Source organism: Ananas comosus, unplaced genomic scaffold, assembly GCF_001540865.1.
Source record: "Ananas comosus cultivar F153 unplaced genomic scaffold, ASM154086v1, whole genome shotgun sequence".
NCBI lineage: Eukaryota > Viridiplantae > Streptophyta > Magnoliopsida > Poales > Bromeliaceae > Ananas > Ananas comosus.
Window position 1 is genome coordinate 1 of NW_017890812.1, and position 22423 is coordinate 22423.

Consider the following 22423-nt stretch of genomic DNA (forward strand, 5'->3'; position numbering starts at 1 on the left):
TATATACATATATATATATACATATATATATATATATATATAGAGTGAGGCTGGTATGCTTCTGGAAGCACGGAACCCTTCCGTGTTTTCCAAGTCGTTTTCGATGTTGGGACTTTCGAATCGACGAACAGCTTTCGTTAAACTTGATCTAGAGAATTTGAAATATTTAGAAAATAAATTTCGTGATTTTTCAATATCATTTGCCTAGCGATCGAAGGGGCTCAAAATTCGATAATTTTAATGGTCGTGATGAGCCGTTTGCAACTTTAACGGTGTAGAAATATCCAAATCAAGTAAAATTTTGATAGAAAATTCTTTATACTATATAAAATAAGATCAATATCTTTGATCTAAATTTTTAATGTCATATCATCATATTTTGTGAGATTTTTATTTTTAGCCGTTGATTTTGAGCCCCTTCGATCACTAGGCAAATGATGTCGAAAAATCGCAAAATTTATTTTCTAGGTACTTCAAATATTCTAGATCAAATCTAACGGAGCCGATCGTTAATTCGAAAGTCCCAACATCGAAAACAACTTGAAAGCACGGAGGCCTCCGTGCTTCCATAAACATTCTAGCCGCACTCTATATATACATATATAAATAGAGTTTTGCTAGAATACTATCGATAGTAAATGAGCCGTTTTACTACCGATTTATTTTCGATGATAGAGCTTCCAAATTGACAATCGGCTCCGTTGAACATGATCTATACCACTTGAAATGTTTAGAAATCAAATTTCAAGTCTTTTCGACATCATTTGCCTAATGATTAAAGGATTTCAAAAATTGTAATTTTAATGGTCGATAATAAGCGTTTTCTCATTTAACGGCGTAAAGATATCCAAATCAATTAAATTTTTGTTAGAAAATTCTTTAAACTATTTAAAATAAGATCTATACTCTTGATCTTGATTACAAAACTCCTATCATCATATTTTAAAGAGTATTTAATTTTAGTCATTCATTTTTCTGTTCACTTGATGAATAAAAGAACAATATCAAAAGTGCGTGAAATTTGATTTCTAGGTAGTTTAAATGATTTAGATCATATTTAACAGAGCTGATCGTCAATTTGGAAGTTCTATCATCGAAAACAAATCGGTAATAATACGGCTCGTTTACTATCGATAGTATACTAGCTCAACTATATATATATATATATATAGCTAGACTGATATACTATCGATAGCACGGAGGCCGTGCTATCAAATTATATATTCAATGATATGGCTTCCAAATAGACGATCGACTCCGTTAAACTTGATCTACACTATTAAAAGTATTTGGAAACTAAATTTCATAATTTTTCGACATTATTTGACTAGTGATCAAAATGTCCCAAATTTGACAATTTTAATAGTAGATGTGATGCATTTGTGAATTTAACAATATAAAACAATCAAAATCTAATAAAATTTGTATGAATTTTTTTTTTACTATTTAGAGTAAGATTAGTATTTCTGATTTTAAATTCAAGTCTTTATCATTATTTTTTATGAGATTTTTATTTTTAGCCGTTCATTTTTAGACTATTTGTTTGATTGGTAAATGATGCCGAAAAATTATGAAATTTAGTTTCTAAATACTTTCAATAGTGCAGATCAAGTCAAACGGAGCCGATCATCGATTTGCAAGCCGCACCATTAAATAATTTGATGGCACGAAGACCTACGTAGTTCTGATAGTATATAAGCCTAGCTCTCTCTCTCTCTCTCTCTCTCTATATTATATTATATTATATTATATTATATTTATATATATAAAAGAGAGTAAAACTTTACTTAAGATTGGAAAGCCTGCGGAAAACCAACTGGCTAGCTAGCTGCTGCTGCTGCTGCAGAGCCATCGACCAGACGAAATATGGCTTTGAGCAGCTCCCTCTCCTCCTACGCTCTTCTCCTGCGATTCCCCCGAGCTCCGACCGAGTCCCCCAGCCCCGTCCATCCGTTCCTCCTCCCTCGACGACCGTCGGGATTTCCCTTCGTCCTCGCGTCGGAGTGCCTGCGCGCTCGTCGATTCGGCGCTCAATTCCCCGCCGGGGCGCTCGCGGCGAAGTGCCGCGCGATTATTTCGTGCTCGCGCGAAGGCGATGCGGGCGCCGACTCGCTCGCGCGGTCCGATGCCAACGATCGGAGGAGGGCGGGCATCTCCGGAACTGGTGGGTTCGTAGCTGCTGCGGTTGCGTGTGTGCTGCTGCTGTCGACGCGGCGGAGTGCTCTGGCGGTCGGCGGAGCTGCGAATGGTGGGCTCGCGGTGTTGAGGTCGGGGGGAGCGGCTCTCGGCGGGGCATGGCCCAAGATAGTGCAGATCCTGCAGGTTCTAAAGGAGCAGGGCTTCATTCTGGCCGCTCTGCTGGGTCTCTCTGCGTTCTTCTCCATGGCAGAGACATCGATTACCACGCTGTGGCCGTGGAAGGTATGTAACGATACGAATTCCAGGCCTAACCCCCCAGTTCTTCCTTCGATGATATTCTACGCGATTGCATAGTTGCGTACGATAATTTCGCATTTTACTGAGCTGCAATTTGGTTGCTCTAACCGTCTGAATTATTCCGCCCTGCCTATGGCGTTTAATCACCATTCCACTTAACTTCGCTATCTTAGTCTGGTGTAGTTAGGGTGCTGCGTGCATGGTTGCGAGTTTGATCATGCCGCAATGGCCTCCTGACACCACTTCACTTGTAGCTAGATCTGCCCAATCGCATAACTTTTATGGGCTTGCCTTTGCTTTGGCCGAACCTTGGAGCGGTTTTTTCCTAATCAAATGTTAATTACGCTTGTATCTAAGTTGATAGCATATTGCAAACATTCCTAGTTCTTTCAGAATTTCTCCTTTAGTTAATTTTGCATTCTGGCAAACTCTGTAATAAGAGTTTCAATGGGGAAATGTTGGATGATCTGTGACGACTTAATCTAACAATGCCAAAAGGGCATATTAAATTTTCTAGGGAGTTTCCTTCGTAGGATTGCGTAAGTACCTTTTAGTCTGCACATCATGTAATAACTAGTGAATAAAATTGTTGTATCCGAATTTATCGGGGATCTTTAGTGTTTACTTTTTCTGTTATCTCTAGATATGGATAAATTTTTGGTGAATGGAATTTGTTCTTTTGTCCTTTTTTTTTTTTCCTTTTCTTTTCTTTTCTTTTTGGTAAGATTTAACAGTGTTCTCTCTTGATCAGGTTTCAGAGCTGGCTGAAAAAGAGCCTGAGAATGGTGTCTTCAGAATGCTTCGTAGTGATGTCACTCGATTCCTGACTACAATTCTTATTGGCACAACGTATTGTTTAGATGCATTTATTCGTCTTCATGATCAAATATCCGCTACTCAGTTCTCTTAGTGTTTCCACTGATGGCATGCTGTTTTTTTTTTTAAATCTATCCTCAGTGTGGTCAATATTGCTGCGACAGCGCTTGTCACAGAAGCAGCAACAGCTATTTTTGGTGAAGCAGGTGTTAGTGCAGCTACTGGTGTCATGACTGTAGGGCCTTATCTCTTCTTGTAATGGAATTTAGATTTATATATCAACTGTCCCCATGTCTGATTAACGTATTGTAGCTTTGATATCTAACTGCACTGTATGAGTTCTTTTATTTATATTTGTATACTATGCGATTCCGCTAATACTGTACTACACTCATAATTTCAATGTTCACTGTTCAGAAAAATCTCATGGACTTGCAGTATAATGTTTTATTATTCTACTATCTCTAAGGGCCCTTAGACATTGGAAAGATGATTTTGAGACTACACACTAGGAAAGGAAAGATCTCTTGACAAATATGATTTTGGAGAGTTATGCTAATTACAATTCGTTTATTTAACGTGCTGCTAATAAAAGCTCTATTGCTATGTCAAGTGGTTCTGAGAGCACCCCTGCAGGACAGCTAATTTTTTTTTTTTTTTTTCCATCTAAATTTATCAGGTTGCTATTTTACTCCTAACGGAAATTACACCAAAAAGTGTAGCTGTTCACAATGCTACAGAAGTTGCTCGATTTGTTGTAAGGTGAGACTAACCTATGTGAGAAGTGAAACTATGCTGTTATATATTTTGTTTCTTACGGTTTCTAAAGTATTGCATCTGATACAATTAGGTCAGGCCGGTTGCATGGCTTTCGGTGGTACTGTATCCTGTTGGGAGAGTTGTCACTTTCCTGTCAATGGGAATGCTGAAGATGCTGGGTCTAAAAGGTAGAAGGTAGGTCGCAAGTTCAACAGCCTGACTGAAATTATAGTTGTTTTCCTTATTACATCTTTTTCCCACTTTGTGGTAATACTCAAGGATTTTGAGTGCCTATCGGCACGGGCCGTATCTACCGTGCCGTACCGTGCCAACAAGATACCGGCACGATACAACCCTCGTGCCGATGGCGCAGTTCAAAATCCTCTATTTTTTAAATTTGTAAGTAATTTTTTGAATAAAATTCAAAAGATTTGATAAAAATACATGATAAATAGTTAGAACATTTTGTTGCCAAAGAAAATAAATATTTCATGGAATTATGTGTCGGCGCACATGAATTTTTTTATGACCGGCACGCATCGGCCCGGCCCGGCACGCACTGTGCCGTACCGTACCAGCAAGTTTTTGGCACGATCCCGTGCCACGGCACTTAAATCCTTGGTAATACTAACTAGTGAACTTCTGATATCTTGAGAAATTAGACTATATTTGATTGCATTTTATATTGATCTTCTTCTTAAATGCCTATGTTCTTCTTGCAGTCATTCTATACAATACTTCTATAGCACGCCTGTATTTTTCTTTGATGATTAAGTAGGGAATTAATTGTTACTTTACAGGTCATAGACAAACACTGTTCTAGAGGGAATATGTTCATGTAGGGGAGAGTTAGGATTTAAGGCATTTTGATAGACATCAGAATGCAATTTCTAACTCATTCGGGCGACATGAAATCACATGCCACTATTTAATATACATTTACGCTGGTGTTAGTATACAAAAGTGAACTGCTCTTAACACCATCCTGAGAAAATTGTACAGTACTCTTTTGGCTTGTTTACCACATTCACTGTACAGTACACAAGTACATTACCTGGTTCTTTATTTCAAATTGTAAGATAATACTATACTATTAATGATAAACTCTAACATGTGTTCTTTTAATCCATTTCTGCTTGTTATATAAAACTTCACAATGCAGGGTACTAAAGGGTTCTAAAACTACCTATCTGGATGGGCAGATTGTAAATAGGAAGATGTAGAGCAAATCTCATCTATTATATCCTTTAATATTCCTGTTTGTCCGTGTAGTGAACCATATGTCACTGAAGATGAACTAAAATTGATGTTACGAGGAGCAGAGCTGAGTGGGGCAATAGAAGAAGAAGAACAGGTGAAAAACTGTACTAGCATATTCTATCCTATCTACTTACACTGTTTAGGTTCCAGATCCTCTCTTCATAGAAATAGGAGACTGAATTCATATGTTAGTCTTGCTTCTGCTTTAATGGTTTTCACAGACATTGCATTTATTTTCATCTATAACTGTGTTTATAACTACTCTTTCGGTCTTTGAGATGAGTGGACTCTAGTTATTTGGGTACAATGCTATAAATATAGATGGTTGGTGGAATCTTTTAGTCAATTTAAATAAATAAAGGCTCTATTCTTGTTCTTGTGCACTCTATAGATGGCAGCGGTCGGATTTCTGACAACTTTCATTTATTATATTATGATTTATATGCATGTCTTTTGCATGTAGTCTACATGTTACATTTCATAGTGAACTGTGGCTAGTCATACTTTAAATGCTTTTACTCTTTCAACAGGACATGATTGAAAATGTGCTGGAGATTAAAGATACACATGTGAGGGAAGTAATGACGCCTTTGGTGGATGTAGTTGCAATTGATGCTAGTGCAACACTGATTGATTTCCAAAACTTGTGGGAAACTCATCAGTACTCCAGGTACTTTTTGTATGATTCTGCTGTCAATCACATTTGATTTTATGTCTTATCCTTATAATTTCATGGTTCGTTTCTAGAGTACCTGTGTTTGAGGAACGGATTGATAATATAGTTGGAATTGCATATGCAATGGACATGCTTGAATTTGTTGAAAAGGTTTATTCTAACTTGCAGTTTTTTTTTCATTTACTTGTTTTATACTAGAATTCATTTATATTATTATTATTTTGGGTAACTAATTGTTTATTAACTTTTGAAGGTCGAGAAGTTAAAAGAAGTCACTGTGAAAGAGATTGCACACAAGCCAACATACTTTGTGCCAGGTAATTTAAGTCCACAGATTGTTCCTTTTGAGTTTTGTGGATGATTCACTGAACTAACTGCTGATATCTGTAGCTAATGATTTAACATTTATTTGTACAGAATAATAAGTGAGAATTGTGCCTTTTTTGACCCTTTAATTTCTAAAATCTTATTGGTTCCTTCTTACCTATACATCTGCAATATTTTTTTCTTATGCTGTGGTTTTCTTCTCCTATATTAAGTCGATGGATAAAGAATGAGAATGGAACTTTTCTATCAAATAACTTGCAGATTCAATGTCTGTCTGGAACCTTCTGAGAGAGTTTCGCATCAGGCAGGTTCACATGGCTGTTGTCCTGAATGAATATGGTGGAACTGTTGGTGTATGTATATATCCATCTTAATTTTGCCAAACCAAATTCTTAGGCATTGCTATTTAAATGCAAAATCACCCATAATTGGGAACCTTATACATGAGAACCATTGTGTTTACATTTTCTTCTCTTTGTATTTAATTGACTGTTGATCTGCTTCATGTTTATTGACATGCTTTTCACTTATGCAGCTTCATTTCAATTTTTTCTCGAGCATCACACATTATATGTGGTGCTTTGTTGGTCGTCATGTTTCTCCACTTCTGAATTCTACAAATATCACGGAGACACTTGAAACCTCTGACCTTACTGAGGTGTATTATATGATATCTGACTTAATAATGTAACATCCTTGCACCAATTGAGTATGCGTATCTTCTTCTGGAGACATTTGCAGGTGCTTTTTAAGAAATTATGTAGCAAGTCTTCTCGTGTCTGGACATAAATGTTTCAAAATTATTTCAATATCCTTCAATCAAAGTCTTGGGAAGACTTGCATGCTATTCGAAACTTGATTTTCTAGCTCAGTGACTCATAACCTTAGATCGATTTAATTCCAAAGCCAAGCTTAGTTAAAAATCCTGTTGAAAAGCCGTTTTATCTGTTTAAGTTTTGTAGTATGAGAGGAGCCAATGCTGTCTTTACTTGTTATTGGCTTTTTAATGTAAGCTGGGAAATGATGGGTGATGCTAGAGGTGCTCTGAGATAAAGATCAAATCGAAACTAATTAGAGATTGCGAAAGCGAAGTGTTATATCAATAATTTAGTTCACAGTGGATATCAGAAGGGATTAGGGGAATATTCGGAGAAGAGAATATTTGAAGAAAACATAAACCCATGATCGATAGCCTAATAGTTTTCTGTTGTTATACAAGTTTTGCCACTTCCTATAGACACTTATTTACTGAATCCAAATCAAAGACATGTACATGTGATGTAATGATACTCTCATCTCACCTATTATTACCAAAAGGCAGAGTTTGAAACAGAAAAGGGACTTCTGGCCTAGATAAAACCTTAACACAACTCAGATTTTGATATTCCTAAATAGTTAGGACTTTCAGCTCCTTATTGCAAACTCCTAAACATTCTCCTTTCTTTATTTCTTTTTTTGACTTTCGAGAATTACATGAAAATGATTCAGAATGCATAACAATTTTTAAGTTTAAACCTTAGTCAACTCTGTCTAAATAAGTTCCAACATTTTGACGTCCTCCAGTTGCATCTCATGATGTGTATTTTAAGTCCTGATTGATCCCACAGTTCTACCATGCCAAATGCACTACCTCTGCATGATCTGTAAAATTTCTCATTTTCTGTATATTTGTACCCCCGTTATGTTTGATATCAGTTCTCGCTGACCTGCGGAGCTTCTGGTGGAACAGATTGTGACATTGGAAGATGTTGTTGAAGAAATTGTTGGTGAAATATTTGATGAGAATGACTCAAAGGTAGAGATAACGTCTGAAACCTCACTTGATTTGACAATTTGGCACTATTATTTATGATTGTATCTCATTTCGCTGATTTCACATTTTCCACCTGATCAAAATTTTATTTTGGTTTGCATCCATCTTCACTCTAGTGGAATATCAATAATGATGGTTGGTAACCAATTGTTATCTTTTACGCATGAAATTTCTTGCTCTTAATTAGTGTAGTGGTACTTACATTTTCTGGCTTGCATGATATAAAATTTTTCATGTTGACGTGTCGCTTTCCCCTTCTGAAATTTGTGCGCTTGATGGACACCATCCCACATATTTCTTGTGTGATCATTCTTTTTAAGATTTTTATGGTTTTTCTTTATGGTCTGCTGATAAAAAAGAACGAAGTTAGAATCAGTGTTAACGAAACAAAGTTGAAATAAGGACATTCCTCATACAGTGAACATTTAGAACTGGTCGAGCTTGTATTTTCATTTTATTTTTACAAATGCCATGGACCTCATTGTTGAACTGGCGGTTGAAAATGTGGTAAAATACATATGAAATCTTCTTGGTTTATGTCTTTATTATTCCTCCTCTGTAGATAGAATCTAAAAGTGCCACAGATGGAGAACTTCAAAGATGGAAACTACATAAGGCTGAAACAAGCATGTCAAATATATACTCCCAAGCAGTTGGTAGAAAGTTGATGTCTGCTAGCATTCTTGTTTGTGTTAACTAATGCTGTCCGCGTAGTTATTATTACTTGTACATGTGGATGCTTATTATTCTGTGGGTCACAGCACGTGGTGAATGTCATTCTAGCAGCTCTGATGTACTTAGGTTGTATACTCATATATGCATATATATTTATTTTTAAGAGAATGGTAGCATGCTCCTGCACCATTCATGTTTTCTAGAAATGAATTTAACTGAAAATGTAAAGCAACTAGACTTTAAACTTGGGACCTCGAGTACCGGCCATCAAGCCTCTTGCCACTTTCATTAGTGACGGTCGATTGTATACTCATATCTTGATTCTTCTTGTCGAAGTGCATATTCTGGAACTTTGTGCCAAGTAAAATCAGCATGGAACCTTTAGTAAAACAGCAATTTAAGTTTACTTAGTGGGCAAGCAGAGATATGATGGACATAATAGCAGTAATACTTGAGTGTTCTCCATTATTACTATATATTTATTTCCTCTTGTAATTTCTTCTTCATTTAATTATGTATAGGAGGAGATCCAGAAGAAAACAGGTTATATAGTGATGCGGGAGGATGGGACATTTGATGTCGATGCAAATACATCAATTGATCAGCTTTCCGAAGAGCTGAATATCAAAATACCAGAGGTTTGTAATGCTATAAGATAGTTATTTTCTTTGTAGTCAACCCTTTTTTTCCCTCTCGTTTGTGTTCTTAGTTTTCCTATATAGATTAGAGACGCCAAACCTATTAGTTGCCAGGGATTAAAGATACATGTAAATTATCTACTTCTGGTAATTAGGACTTTTGGGGCACAGTATATCTATTTTCTACTTGGAAGGATGAGTGTGTACATAGGCACACCTAAGACGGTAGTATGTAAGATTCTCAAACCTCTGGTTTAGTCTGTTCTTATGAGCTTCCTATTGCATTACATTAGATAAAAGATAGACTCAACCTTGAAAGTCATGAGGAGAGGAGATAGAGCATAAATTAAAAACGTATCCTTCAGAGGAAGGAGAACTCTGTTTGACAGCAGGTTGAAGTTTGTTTCAGTAAATTTGGCTGTTGTTATATCAGCTTGAGTCGTTTTTTATTTTATCATACTTTGGCACCCGTTCATTTTCATTGTGCTCTACTAGTTAAGAAATTTTGTTTGCACTTTTAGAGCCCTGCCTAAACATATCTACTCTTTCATCTAGGGTCATCAATATGAGACTGTATCTGGTTTTGTCTGCGAGTCTTTTGGATATATACCAGAGGAAGGTGGAAAGATCGTAATGGTACTTGAGAAGGCAAACCAAGAAGAGAATACTGAATACGCTGAGCAAGCATCAGATCATCAAGATGAGAAGGAAAAGCATCAAGCTTTTGAACTGGAGGTAAATTTTGGAAAGAAGCATTTAATTAATTATAAATATCCCGCAGCATATTGTATAGCATCTTATTGTAGTTCTTACATTTGATCAAATACTGTGTTACTTGTGATGAAATTATTGTTAGGCTTCTCTTACGAAATTTATTGTTTAAGCAAAGCATGGAAGCTTCATTTAATTGTCACCTGACCATACATAAAGAACAAGCATGTCTGACTTCGAACATTTTTCTAGGCATTCTATGAAGTGATACTCAATATTGCTAGTTGTCTTAATGAATGAAGCGGTAGCAAGCTACCTTTTCTCAAAAAAAAAAAAAGAAAAAAAAAAAAGAAGCTAGTTGTGATGATTCTTGAAATCTCATTAAGTTTGATTCTACTTTTTGTACCTAACAAGAATATTTAACTGGTGGGCATCAAGCAGATGAACTCCCATTTGAAATAACTGGCCAGGCCCATTGATTATGCTGGCCCAAAATGTCACGGCCCCAGCTCTAGGGGGGGATACATTCTGCTACCAATCTTGGTTACAAGCCCCAGTAATGTCTTGTAGCTTTATTTGTCAATTATTGTGCCACATTCCTATGTTTTTTCGACACTATTAGCTGTTTGACGCTCGCATGATATTGTATAATTAGACTAACTGCAAAGAAATTGATATTGCATAATTATAGATGCAGCTAACATGTAAATATATAAATGCATACACATGTCGTGTGATTCAGTAATAATCTCTTACTTTCATAGATCTTATAGAGTATACATCAAGATGTTTTGAACTCCGCTTTGTTTGATTGTTTTGTGTACTAAACTATGATGCTTTGGCATGTTTCTACGGTTCTTTTGTGAAATCACTGGATTCTTGTTCTCTGATTGGCCGTGTTATAGACTACTGTAACTGATAGGCTCTTTCTCATTTTATCTATTATTTCCACGAGCTGCAGTCCTATTTTCACGTCATTTTTGTAGATAAAAGGCTATGCCATTTCCATATAGAATTTCATCCGGTAGTTGAAATATTCCATGGAAACATTCTGATAAGAAATTACATATCATGCATTGACGGGAGACTCGAGTTTTAACTTGAGCTACCCTCTTGAGGTTTCTCGTACAACTCATTTGCTGTGTGCTTTTACATGCAGATATTGGAAGCTAATGAAAGGAAGGTGAACAAAGTTTGGTTTAAACCAATAAGCAGTGAATGTGTAGACATGGAGAATAAGGGGACGAACCGTTTGGTCTCCACCAAAGTGATCAAAAGGAAGAAGAAGACGGAGACCGATCCAGACTGGCTTGACGATGGAGAGACCGCAGAGGAATCGCAAGATGAATGCTCAACTGAGTTACTAATAGCTCATGGCAACCTAAAAGACCCTGCCAGCCATGCTACTGATGAGAAAACGGATGACCACCGTTGTAATACCGGACAATAAGCACACTACGCCTCCAACTCTTTCCATTCCATTTCTTGGTACACCACACAAAAAGAAAACGTAGACCGAAAAAAGGGTTTGAGTGACCGTAAAAGATCGGAATGCTCAAGAAGGCAGAACATATGGAAGGCCGGTGGACGGACATTGCAAACATTTCTTCTACAGGTGAAGGGAAGTGTCTACGTCGACTGCCTCGTTGGAATACGTGGGTGCATGCATGTTGGCCTTATCCGCCCACGAGAGCGATTTGTCCTCAAAGCAGCGGACGCTTGGGTATCTGCCGCCATGAGAGTCGAGGTGAAGGTAGGGTGTAGGGTGGCGTAGGGGTCTTGAAGGGTGTAGTAATTCAGGGTGGAAGAACCATGTGGGCTTGTGGTAGGGAGTAGTTGTACTCGCAAGGGGTCTCGGTTGTTCGGCTTTCGCGAGCGTTATTAATCGCAGTAGCTCCTTTTCTTCTCTCATCTCTTTGATCCTCTGCAGCTGTCTGAACCTCTCTCGCAACAAGGCGATGGAGGAGTGGATGGCGGTGGAGTCGTTGCTCTCCCTCGCCATCGCCCCTTCTCGCAGATGGCGCCCCGCCTCCGAATGAGGTAGGTGCATGGGCTGAGGTATATAGTGTGAGAAATGCATGCGCACAGCAGCAGTGGTGGTAGCCTGCCCGTCGAAGGGTGGCTGTGGGTATTCGAAAATAAAGGGATAGGGGTGTATTTTTGTCTTCTTGCTTTTATCCTACACTGTCTTGCGCAGTTTGATTGATTCGCCTGCCTTTGACGTAAAAGAGGGAGTGGGGACAGTGGACAGTGGACAGTGGACAGTGGACAGAGAGAGAGAGGGAGAGAGAGGGAGAGTGAAAGATGAGGAAGGGGGAATGGGAGTGACCGGCCGGTGTGGTACCGAGTCCGAGGAGGGAGAAACTTTTGTGGCTATCTAACAAGTAAGTTGCCGCTCGTGGGAGAATAAGGGTGGGAGGGACAGTCCAAACGAGGCTTGTGGCCGTAGCTCTTGGTGGTTATTTTAGCGGGGGAATAAAGGGCTGCGCCGGTGTCCCCCCTCGCCCTGCTCCCTGCGTCGGCTCGGAGCGTTAGATGCAATTAGCGTCTTGTGCTTTTCCTAGCGGCCGCTCATTTGGACTTGGATGGCCTGGATTGCCCGACAGCAGTCTACTGTGCTGACTGACTGACTGACTGACTGACTACCGAGCCTAAAATCCAGTAGGCTCGGTGGTCCACCCCCTCCGGCCCGTCCACAATCTCACCAAATCTTTCTATGCCCTCTCTCTTCTATTCCTCTGTGGCTGCCTTGGGAAACGTGAGATGACAACGGTGGGTTCGTGGTGGACGCTGGGGACTTTTGGTTGGTTAACTTATTCCTCCTCTCATCATTTCTTTTTTTCTGTTTTTTTTTTCTTTTTTTTTTTCCTTCTCTTCTTTTTTTGATTTCTAGACTAGCCTAGTTCCCACTTTTTTTTGTCCTGGCTTGGGTGGATGCAAATGGCGTGCGGCATGCAAATGGCTTTTGATGCGCCAATGCCATTGTGGGCTGCGAAAGACGAGCAAGTTAGTGGCCCTTTTCCGTCCATACCCGGCCTCTATTCCTTTGCTTCTTTTATGCCTCTCCGCCAATCTCAAGAGATAACGCCTCTAGATTTGGCCACTTGTTTGTACTGTACTGTCTGACTAATGGAGGCTGCCTTAAACTAATCATGCAGAGGTAAACACAACCAATTGGATAAGTGTGGTACTGCTCTACATTATTATTATTATTATTATTATTATTATCATAATTATCATCATTGTGGGACAGATATTATGACTTCCGACATTCTGTGGCCGACCGAGATTTAGGAAGCAGATGTGACCTCTAGTACATGGCGTGTATAGAATTTTTGGGCGTGGCATTGTTGATTGCCTTATGTTAATACAACCTTATTTGAGTTCCTCGATATGGCTTTTTTTGACCAACCACAACCTAGGAATAGGAAACATAATCTATACTGTTTTATTTGTAGCCCTGAGTGGCTTCCAATACGTGAGTCAAGTGATGTACATTCAAGTAAATGATTCAAACCCTTCACTGCACGCAATTAAAAATGTAGTACAGTGATATGAATGCAACCTTCAATATGCATGTGGCGCGAGCACAAACAGATACTAAGCAGTACACCTCTCTGTGTTCCCTCCGTAGAGAGGTCTCGGTTTCACCTCAACCATGACCTGAACGGTAAACTGATCGCCAGGTTTAGTCATCTCCGTCATGCCCGTCTTTAAATGGATATCACTGCGTACTAGAGTCATGTGGCAATTCGGGGAGTTGTGTCACAATTCGACACAAATTGCGTGTGCTTTTCTCGTGACACGTTTCGAGCTAAAGAGTTAGTCACCGGCTCATTGTTACAATAGCAATGTCATGTCCACATTGAGAAGTAGGGAAGAGTAGAATGTGGGCAAAAGTAACTAGTTCTCACTGTTATACGTAAAAATTACTATCTCATAATTTACATTAATATATAAGTACTACAAGTTTTACTGTTTAGCTTCTGTTGTCATCTATTTTCAGAGATAGGCATAGTCAACAGCAACACCAGCAAAATGGACAAGACCTATGGTAGAGCCGAAACCAACGACAGACCTGCAGAGCCTCGATAAGCTTAAATTGACCCAAAAAACCTCTTATAGCTTAAAGTTTGGTTTAGCTAAAAAGAACTCTTCAAGATTAAGATCTGAATGCGCAACTTGTTGCTAAAGATGAATTAGCTTACATTATATGAGCTTTGTCCAGCTTCAAATTATAAAAGGATAAACAATCTTACGTCTTGGCAAGCAGGGTTCTTAAGTACTATCTTGGTAAGAATGTTAAACTGGAGATAATCTGGTGAGCAGCTGCTTTTTATAGCTAAGCTTCTTGCCATCGCGGCTAAAATTCAATTGACCGCGCATAGGATTTTTTTTTTTTTTTTCTTTTCTTTTCGGTCCCTTATTTCTACCGTGTCCTCTCTCCTTTCCTCTCAAGAATAACAGCCTTATGCAGACCAGATATTCAGTGCGGGAGATAGTTAATTTAGGACATCGCTTACTGCGTTGCCTCTGGGCTTTGTGCGCTGGACTTGAAGCGAGCCTTTTGACACTATAAGAGGGCTAGCAAGCGGAGTTTGTGAGTGAATTGTAACGATCGGCAATTACTGACCGAACGCAGGCAGTCTTCCGCTTCCGAAAACATGCAGAAGAAACGAATTTAAGCGCACTTCATTAACATTAATTTATTAACATTAATAATTAATTAATCGGTAGTAGTGCTACACTTGCACACAAGAACAGTGAACAGAGAGAGGAGGAAGAGAGGAGGAGGAACAGAGAACAAGGGGAGGAGGAGGAGGAGGAGGAGGAGGACTAGTCTTTTCTCTCGGGTCGGGGTCGGACGGCGCATGTACGTTACTGGTATCATTTGCAGCAGCAGCTGCTGCAAAATAGACTTGTGGAGTTGTTTCACTTGCCCGGGACGAAGTTGGTGGCGTAGGCCCAGGCGTTGTTGGCGGTGGGGTCGGCGAGGTGGTCGAAGAGGTTCTCGATGGGGCCCTTGCCGGTGACGATGGCCTGGACGAAGAATCCGAACATGGAGAACATGGCGAGGCGGCCGTCCTTGATCTCCTTGACCTTGAGCTCGGCGAAGGCGTCGGGGTCGTCGGCGAGGCCGAGGGGGTCGAAGGCGCCCCCCGGGTAGATGGGGTCGAGGCCCTCGCCGAGGGGCCCGCCGCCGACGCGGTAGCCCTCGACGAAGCCCATGAGGACGACCTGGCAGGCCCAGATGGCGAGGATGCTCTGCGCGTGGATGAGGTTGGGGTTGCCCAGGTAGTCCAGGCCCCCCTCCGAGAATATCTGCTCCCCGGCCTTGAACCACACCGCCTCCCCGAACTTCACCCCGTTCCTCGCCAGGATCTCCGGGAACACGCACCCCAGCGCCCCCAGCATCGCCCACCGGCAGTGGATCACCTCCAGCTCCCGGTTCTTCGCGAACGTCTCCGGGTCCGCCGACAGCCCCGCCGTGTCCCACCCGTAGTCGCCCGGGAACTCCCCGGTCAGGTACGACGGCGTCTGCTCCGAGAAGGGGCCCAGGTACTTGGGACGGTCGGGGCCGTACCTGTTCTTGTTGTTGGTGGTGGAATTAATTACGAAATCAGAATCAGAATCAGAATCAGAACCAGTCACTCACTCACTCACTCATTCTTCTTCTTCTCCTCCTCCTTATTCTTCTTATTCTTTGTTAATTATAATATGGATGTGACCAATTAATTAATTAATTAATTAATTAATTAAGTACACCTGATTTGTGTGCATCCTTATACTAGTACTGACCAGATGCTCCCGGGGGCGCTCTTGACAGTCCTGCGCATGGAGACGCGGCCCTCCGAGACGCCGACCTTGCGGACGAGCTCATCCCGCGGCTTCAGCGCTCTCTGCCCGGCGAATGCGGACCTCTGCACTGCTGACGTCGCCATCTCTGATTGTTTCCCTTCTTTCTTTTCCTTTTTTTTTTTTTCTTTTTTTCTTTTTTTCCCCCGGAGGAGGACTGGAGGAGGAGGAGGAGGAGGAGGCGATTGATTTGGTTTCCTGATGGACGGTGGCGGTAGCGGGTATTAATAGCATGGGGAGCGGGATGGTTGCGGATGAGGATGCTGCCACGTCCGCGCCACCTTATTGGCTCTCCATCCGCGCCTAGATTTCCCCCAGCTGATTCTCCAGGCCGCAACCAACCGCCAGTTGCCACGTGCACCGAGCGAAGATCTCCTGGCTGCCGAGGGCCTGATTCCGGATGTCGAGATATTTCCCACTTCTCGTCATACGGGGAAAAAAAAAAAAAAAGAAAAAAAAAAGAAAAGGACGATGCCTTATCTTCTTCTAATAAAGAGAAAACGCCTTATGTGCATCGACTGATGTTGTAGGTAATAAAAGATTAGTTGCGATGCGCAAGAGTGACGCCGCTGCTACTGTGGTGGCGCTCGGCCGGAGCAGCATAAGAAGCACCTCTTCATTACAGCTTTTACCAGACCTCTACTCAGCCTAGCTTTCACTATAACTTCACTACCGAAAAAAAACAGAAAAAAAAAAAAAAAAGTAGCCATTACTCAGGCAGTCCATACGAAAGGTTTTAAATAAATTTGTTAGAGAAACCTGCATGGCGACAGTGTTTCTATCACAAACAGGAACAAAGGGTTGCAGTATATCAACAAGGAATGACGATTAATTACTCAAAGAACACCCAACAAATCTTGGCAGAAAGCAATACAGCAAATCTATGGCATACACTGCAGCATCTAAAGGCAAAGCTTGATACTAAAGTCCATTGTGTACGGTACGCAGTTTCTTATAAATGCCTCCATCATGTAACAAGCTCTCCTGACGACAGGCGGCCAGAAATGCAGATTTATGCTGACATAATAGTTGACGGTAGTCACTCAATAGAACTGAGGGCAACTATATCCGTGTTCTAAAACGTGAATCACTTGTTCCATTGCGTGCAATATATTTTGCTATAAAGGGACAACTTATGCAAGATCGTTCCTTCCGCCAAGCGGGCAACAGTCATATCACACTGAAGCAAGCTGCTCTTATCTTGTTATTACATTTTCACCGGGAAAACAAACCAAAATCGAAATGACAAGCAATCAAGAGACATGAAGTAGAAAAATACAGAAATGTAAACGCCACACACCTTGTACACAAATACTTGCACACAGCACACTATCTTAGATTTTGGCCAGAAAGAGTTATGGAGAGTTTTGAGCGGACAAGCAAAGAGATCCGTCCAATCAATAGCCACAAAGAAAACGATAACTGAAGTGTAAGAACCATTACACATAAATTTTGATTGCTCATAAACATCAGAGTGGCGTGGGGAAATTTTCTTTGTAATAGCACGAGATGGTCACTGTTACCTTAATGCCCACTAACACACGAGTTTATTTCCAAACCAACCAACCGAGTAGCAAGTACTGTCTTTCATCTTTATATGAGGACCGCTGGTCGTCTTCCTCTTTTTAGTTAACTAATCTACCACACCATAATTTCCCTCTGAACTCTGCACGCTTGCCAACTATTAAACCACTCATGTATCTATTTAGGAACATCAATTCTAATATTTGCTTCAGCTATTACCACCTCCTATGTCAAGTTCTATCATATACTTCCCCCTTTTCTTGTTAAACTTACTAGAGAAACATTTGCTCACTCTGGCTGTTAGGTGTACAACTAAATAATTTCTATGAAAACCATATACATCTGAGACTGTCAGAAGTGGACTGCCATGCCTTCCTTCTCAAAGTTCTGTTTTTAGATGACAGCTGAGATACTGCTTCCAACCGGATGAGATGCAAAGGGGCTATCTGGCAAATCAATTTGTCCACTGCACAAAAAAGCGAAAAAAAAAATGTTTGTTAGTTTGTCTTTCAATGCATTACCACTTTTCAGCAATAAGAATAACTTTCAAAATGTGCAAACAACATCTAGCTTATTCTGAAAACTGTACCTCTCTTGGTCGCCATGACTGTTGCTACAGTGTCTGGATTTATTATTATTTGGACTCACATTATTTGAGGCATCAAGAGCATTACTGAAATGATCTGTCATAGAAAATTTGATTCCATCTAAATAAACATAAAAAAAATGTCCCATAGGTTGCAGAGGGCACGGCCAAGAAAACAGTGAATTGTTGTTATATAAAACAAAGTTACAAAGCAGACCTTCTGTTACTACAGCTTCCATACTACCAACGAAATAGGAAGGTCGAGAAAGCGGCTTGGAGGTCAAGTTCAGTTCCGATAGTCTCCTTTGCTCAAGTTCAGCCAACTTTTCTTGTTCTTCTAGTTGTTGCCTCCTGATTACCCTCGATCTACCTGACTCTCTTTGCACTACAACCCCCCCACAAAAATAATGTAAGGCATATATTTGGAAAAAAATAAAATAATAATAACTAAACCATATCTGAATCTAATAAAGACCAACTCACTTGCATGCATTACAGGGTCCATTCTAAGGTAATAAGGATACATTGCAGGCTCCATTTTGTCCATATAACTTCTGCCCAACAGCAAAACTTAAGTCTCAAGAATAATAAAAAATTTGCTTGGAAAAGGAATAGTTCTTTTTTTTTTTGGAAGAAAACAAAGTAAAAAGCAAGAATAGCTACAAATAAAGCAACAACTTTATAGCTTTGAAGTTTTCAATCAAAGAAGATTACAATTTAATGTTCTAAATAATTGACTTCCGGACTGTGAACTATAATGCAATTAATGTGTCCAGCTGTAGAGCAAAACTTTTCAAGACAATCAACAGATTAAACAAAACATATAAATGATGCTGAAAAAGAACGACAATCTTATAGCATTTAATCTAATAATCTAATAAAATATGAAAGCAAATAAATTTGTATCTGACGTTTAGCAAATAGGAATTCAAGTAAGAATCCAAGAAAGCATACAATATAGAAATGGCACTTCATGTTATTGTTCAGACTTTAGAACCATTAAAACCCATTAGTTTTTCCAAATTGCAATCCGACCTACTAGCTTTTGTTTGGATACATCTATTGAACTAGCCCAAACAACAATTCCAGCTTAATCTGAACATAGAAGTAAACATAACAGATCAAACTAGAAATCTTGTAATGCCACAAAATACTGTCCAACTCCAATTTTTAACCCCAGAATTGCTGCCTTAGACTAACCAAAATTAGGACATACACCTTGACAAAGCTTAGTTAGGAAGCTTCATGTAGCCATTTTAGAAAACTGCAACTTAATGTTTGCTTCGCGCCTGCGGTAGTGATGATGACTCTTTTTTTTTTTTTTGGAAGTGAAATGATATTAGTAATTTGCTGAACTTATTGAGCTCCAACTTGATTGAAAATAATGAAAGAATAATCTTATTTAGATAGATAGATAAAGAGATAGAAATCCTAGAACACAACTAATGCAAATGCAGAAAAAAATTCAGGTAGGAAAGGCATGTTGGTGAGGATTACTTTACCTATTATTGATGATCCTCGACTTCTCCTTATACTGTTTAACAAGAACCCGAGCACCAGATATATAATGGGGATTTCGCTTTGATAGTATTAACTTTACAGTCTCTGGATGATCAAAGCTTACAAATCCAAACATGCGCTTATCTTGACAAGGAATTCTCACATCACTTACTGGCCCATACTGCCTGAAAAAAGAAAAAATGGGCATGAAATGAGGAAAGCAAAAAAAACCGTGATAATCATACATATAAATAAAGAACCATCAAATAGTCACCGACTTGAAATAGTTGGAGACATCATCCTCAGTAAAAGTGCTATCTGCAGGGAAAGTTAAATAAATCTGACGCGAGCTTGCTCCAGTATTTATTCCATCATTCCTATATTCCATGCACTTTGGAGCATCTTCTGCTAGTATCACCGAGTGTTGTCCGTGAGGCCTGTAGAAGAAATGATAGTCAACCATTCAATGTCTACCATTCTTTATATTTACGTTTATGTGCGTGCGCATGCCCAACTTCTCTTTATACATGGTCGCTACTGCAGTATTATTAATATTAATAGACATTGTTATAAAACAAAATGTTTCACCTATATATGATAAGAATATAGAACATGTCTGAAAACTAAATTAAAAAATATAAGTAGAAGATCAGGAACAATGCAAAAGTACCTATCTATGAGCCATATACTTTTATTTAAGCGGGCCAGCAACTTCGTCAAGCTGAAACCAGCCTTTCCGTGTCTTTGGCTTTCTGTTAGGTATCCTTCTGCCTGCAGAGTTCTACCATACTTTGCCAAGTAAAGCATGGGCAGTGAAGCAATTGAAACAGGGATTCCCTTCCTCTCCTTCAGGAGCTCCGCAAGTTCCATTTCTAGCTTCTCAAGTGAGCCAGGTAAGATGTCTTGGTCTTCAATGGTCATCTCATTCATGTTTGAGCTGCTACTCATCAAAGAATAGTCATTTAGAGAGAGATGGCCATGATAATAGCTGCAGCTGGCGCCGTGCTTACAGTATCCTTTGTGAAAATAATGGCAAGGCTTGAAAGGTAATTCACCTAGGCTCACCGTTCTCCTGCTAGTCCTGGAAGTAGGGCTGCAACTACCGAGACCGTCTTCTTGGTGGTAATGATTACTGCCAAATGTGTCGTGCCCCACTGTGTGCACGGCACTGAACTCATGATCCTCCAAGCTCAAGAATTGAGCGTGGCTAGGAAGATTGGATTCGTCACTACTAATAGAGTCTGAGTACAAATTAGGGCCAAACTGATTAGGAGGGGGGGCCTGAACCCCTGCTGATACAGTTGGAGTAGATAAATAGCGTTGCCCAATACTATTAGAAAAAGAAACTAATTGGCGGCCAATGCCGTAATCGGTCACAGACTCAGCCGGAAAAGCTGGGACCTTGGAAGATAAGAATATCTTTAGCGTCATCGTTGCTTCATTAACAACAGAAAGGAAATCCTCGTCGGGCCCAAGGGCTAACTGAATCATTCTTTCCTCATCTGGAGTAGTCAGAAATATACATCCTAGAATCTTTATAGCATTCTCGGACTCCACATTCTTAATTCTGTTGAGTATAACCTTCGTCAGTTCAGAGAAATCCATTTACAGCGTCACAGTACCTGCGCATGGCCATTGTAGCCCATAATATACAAAGAAGAGTCAGTATAGATGGTCACCGCAGAGAACTTTTATGATGATTCATGAAACATCAATTTTAACTTAAAAGTAGAAACAGAGGGCCCAGGTATTGATATTTGAAGCAAGGCGGACCAAAAAAATGGAGGCTTTAAGAGTAGATGCATACAGAGATAACTTACATCTGCCCAATGTGCTTCCTACATTTTCTAAAACTGTGGTATAGAAGAATTGCAATAAGTGATTATTCAGGGACATACCAAGACAGTAAGAGATTTACGCCCAGAACAGGCGAGCACATTATAGAACAATACAAAAATCATTAATGCCTATATCAAGGCCACGCCCAAAACCATAAATTGGTGGAGGTAGAGCAATCCCTATCCGGTCATTGCAAAAGAGGTCTAGCGAAAATAAAAATAAGAGAAAAGCATTCCTTCCCAGAACTGCAGAAATGGAAGAAAGAGAATAAACTGTTTTCTTTTTTCTTTTGGTTTTTTTGGTTTTTTTCTTTCTCCCCTTCTATAGACAGAAAAGAAAATCAGTAAGGATTCTTGCTGCAAACCTTCCCTTTGTTTCTTCTTGTCCCCCGCTCTCTCGCACACTCCACTCTCTCTTTACATCTCTCTCACACTTGTGTTGCGTTGTGTTGTGTTTGCGTTTGTGTTCGTGTTGAGTGCCTCCTAAAGAGTGAGGGGGGGGGGGGGGGGTTAGTGTGGTGGTGGTGATGGTGGTGTTGTCCGTGCGTGTGTAAGTAGGGAGAAGCGGTCAAAGCGGATTTCGCAGTCTGTCGACCGTTTCTGCCGGCTACAAACGGGGAAGAGGTTGCGATTTCTCGGAGTGGCGTTACGGGGTTTTTCGGTTTCCCGTTCTAGCCGCGCTATTGGGCCGGGCCCAATATGAACAAACTGATGAGCCCATGAGCGAACTTTTTTTTGTTCGGGAAAACTTTAAATACCCCCACGTGGTTTCACTTTTTCTCACTTGAGTGCCCTGTGGTTTAAAGTGTATCAAGTTAGTATCCTGTGGTTTTGCACTTTTTCACTTTAGTATATTGTTTTCACTTTAGTATCCTGTGGTTTAAAGTGTATCAAATTAATACCCTGTGGTTTCGCACTTTATCAGTTTAGTACCCTGTGGTTTCGTACTTTATCACTTTAGTATCCTGTGGTTTAAAAACCACAAGGTACTAACTTGATACAAAAATA

At 40.0% G+C, this 22423-nt stretch overlaps 3 protein-coding genes across 4 annotated transcripts; 1 reads left to right on the forward strand and 2 right to left on the reverse strand.

Annotated features, from left to right (window-relative positions):
* Positions 1 to 1787: 1787 nt before the first annotated feature.
* LOC109704279 (DUF21 domain-containing protein At1g55930, chloroplastic-like) lies at positions 1788 to 13261 on the forward strand. 2 transcript variants are annotated; one of them, XM_020225044.1, is made up of 14 exons: positions 1788 to 2421; positions 3188 to 3285; positions 3394 to 3487; positions 3932 to 4014; positions 4108 to 4206; positions 5284 to 5365; positions 5802 to 5941; positions 6019 to 6097; positions 6201 to 6264; positions 6536 to 6627; positions 8004 to 8069; positions 9284 to 9400; positions 9956 to 10135; positions 11271 to 13261. In XM_020225044.1, exons 1-14 carry the CDS (start codon positions 1867 to 1869, stop codon positions 11559 to 11561), a joined length of 2040 nt encoding a protein of 679 aa, XP_020080633.1. In that variant the 5' UTR covers positions 1788 to 1866; the 3' UTR covers positions 11562 to 13261. The 2 variants fall into 2 exon arrangements, with proteins under 2 accessions (XP_020080633.1, XP_020080634.1); XM_020225045.1 differs by lacking the exon at positions 11271 to 13261 and adding an exon at positions 10553 to 10813.
* Positions 13262 to 15001: 1740 nt separating this feature from the next.
* On the reverse strand, positions 15002 to 16158 carry LOC109704282 (chlorophyll a-b binding protein 151, chloroplastic). Its single transcript, XM_020225047.1, has 2 exons — positions 15911 to 16158; positions 15002 to 15695 (listed from the first exon to the last, which is right to left on the reverse strand). The coding sequence occupies exons 1-2, from the start codon at positions 16051 to 16053 to the stop codon at positions 15044 to 15046; spliced, it is 795 nt and encodes a 264-aa protein (XP_020080636.1). The 5' UTR covers positions 16054 to 16158; the 3' UTR covers positions 15002 to 15043.
* A 505-nt stretch (positions 16159 to 16663) lies between these two features.
* Positions 16664 to 21811, reverse strand: LOC109704281 (zinc finger CCCH domain-containing protein 18-like). The gene is made up of 8 exons (XM_020225046.1): positions 21781 to 21811; positions 20248 to 21199; positions 19856 to 20014; positions 19580 to 19762; positions 18561 to 18631; positions 18295 to 18462; positions 18081 to 18174; positions 16664 to 17957 (listed from the first exon to the last, which is right to left on the reverse strand). The coding sequence occupies exons 2-8, from the start codon at positions 21180 to 21182 to the stop codon at positions 17885 to 17887; spliced, it is 1683 nt and encodes a 560-aa protein (XP_020080635.1). The 5' UTR covers positions 21183 to 21199; positions 21781 to 21811; the 3' UTR covers positions 16664 to 17884.
* Positions 21812 to 22423: the final 612 nt, after the last annotated feature.

Excerpts from the sequence above, each read along its gene's own strand:
- LOC109704282 (XM_020225047.1), bottom strand. The coding sequence starts at position 16,053 with ATGGCGACGTCAGCAGTGCAGAGGTCCGCATTCGCCGGGCAGAGAGCG. Across the intron at positions 15,696-15,910 it reads AGCGCCCCCGGGAGCATCTG|GTACGGCCCCGACCGTCCCA; the intron begins GTCAGTACTAGT and ends CAACAAGAACAG.
- LOC109704279 (XM_020225044.1), top strand. The coding sequence starts at position 1,867 with ATGGCTTTGAGCAGCTCCCTCTCCTCCTACGCTCTTCTCCTGCGATTC. Across the intron at positions 3,286-3,393 it reads ACAATTCTTATTGGCACAAC|TGTGGTCAATATTGCTGCGA; the intron begins GTATTGTTTAGA and ends ATCTATCCTCAG. Across the intron at positions 8,070-9,283 it reads TTGATGAGAATGACTCAAAG|GAGGAGATCCAGAAGAAAAC; the intron begins GTAGAGATAACG and ends AATTATGTATAG.
- LOC109704281 (XM_020225046.1), bottom strand. The coding sequence starts at position 21,182 with ATGGATTTCTCTGAACTGACGAAGGTTATACTCAACAGAATTAAGAAT. Across the intron at positions 18,632-19,579 it reads TCGAGGATCATCAATAATAG|AAGTTATATGGACAAAATGG; the intron begins GTAAAGTAATCC and ends GCTGTTGGGCAG. Across the intron at positions 17,958-18,080 it reads AGTCATGGCGACCAAGAGAG|TGGACAAATTGATTTGCCAG; the intron begins GTACAGTTTTCA and ends TTTTTTGTGCAG.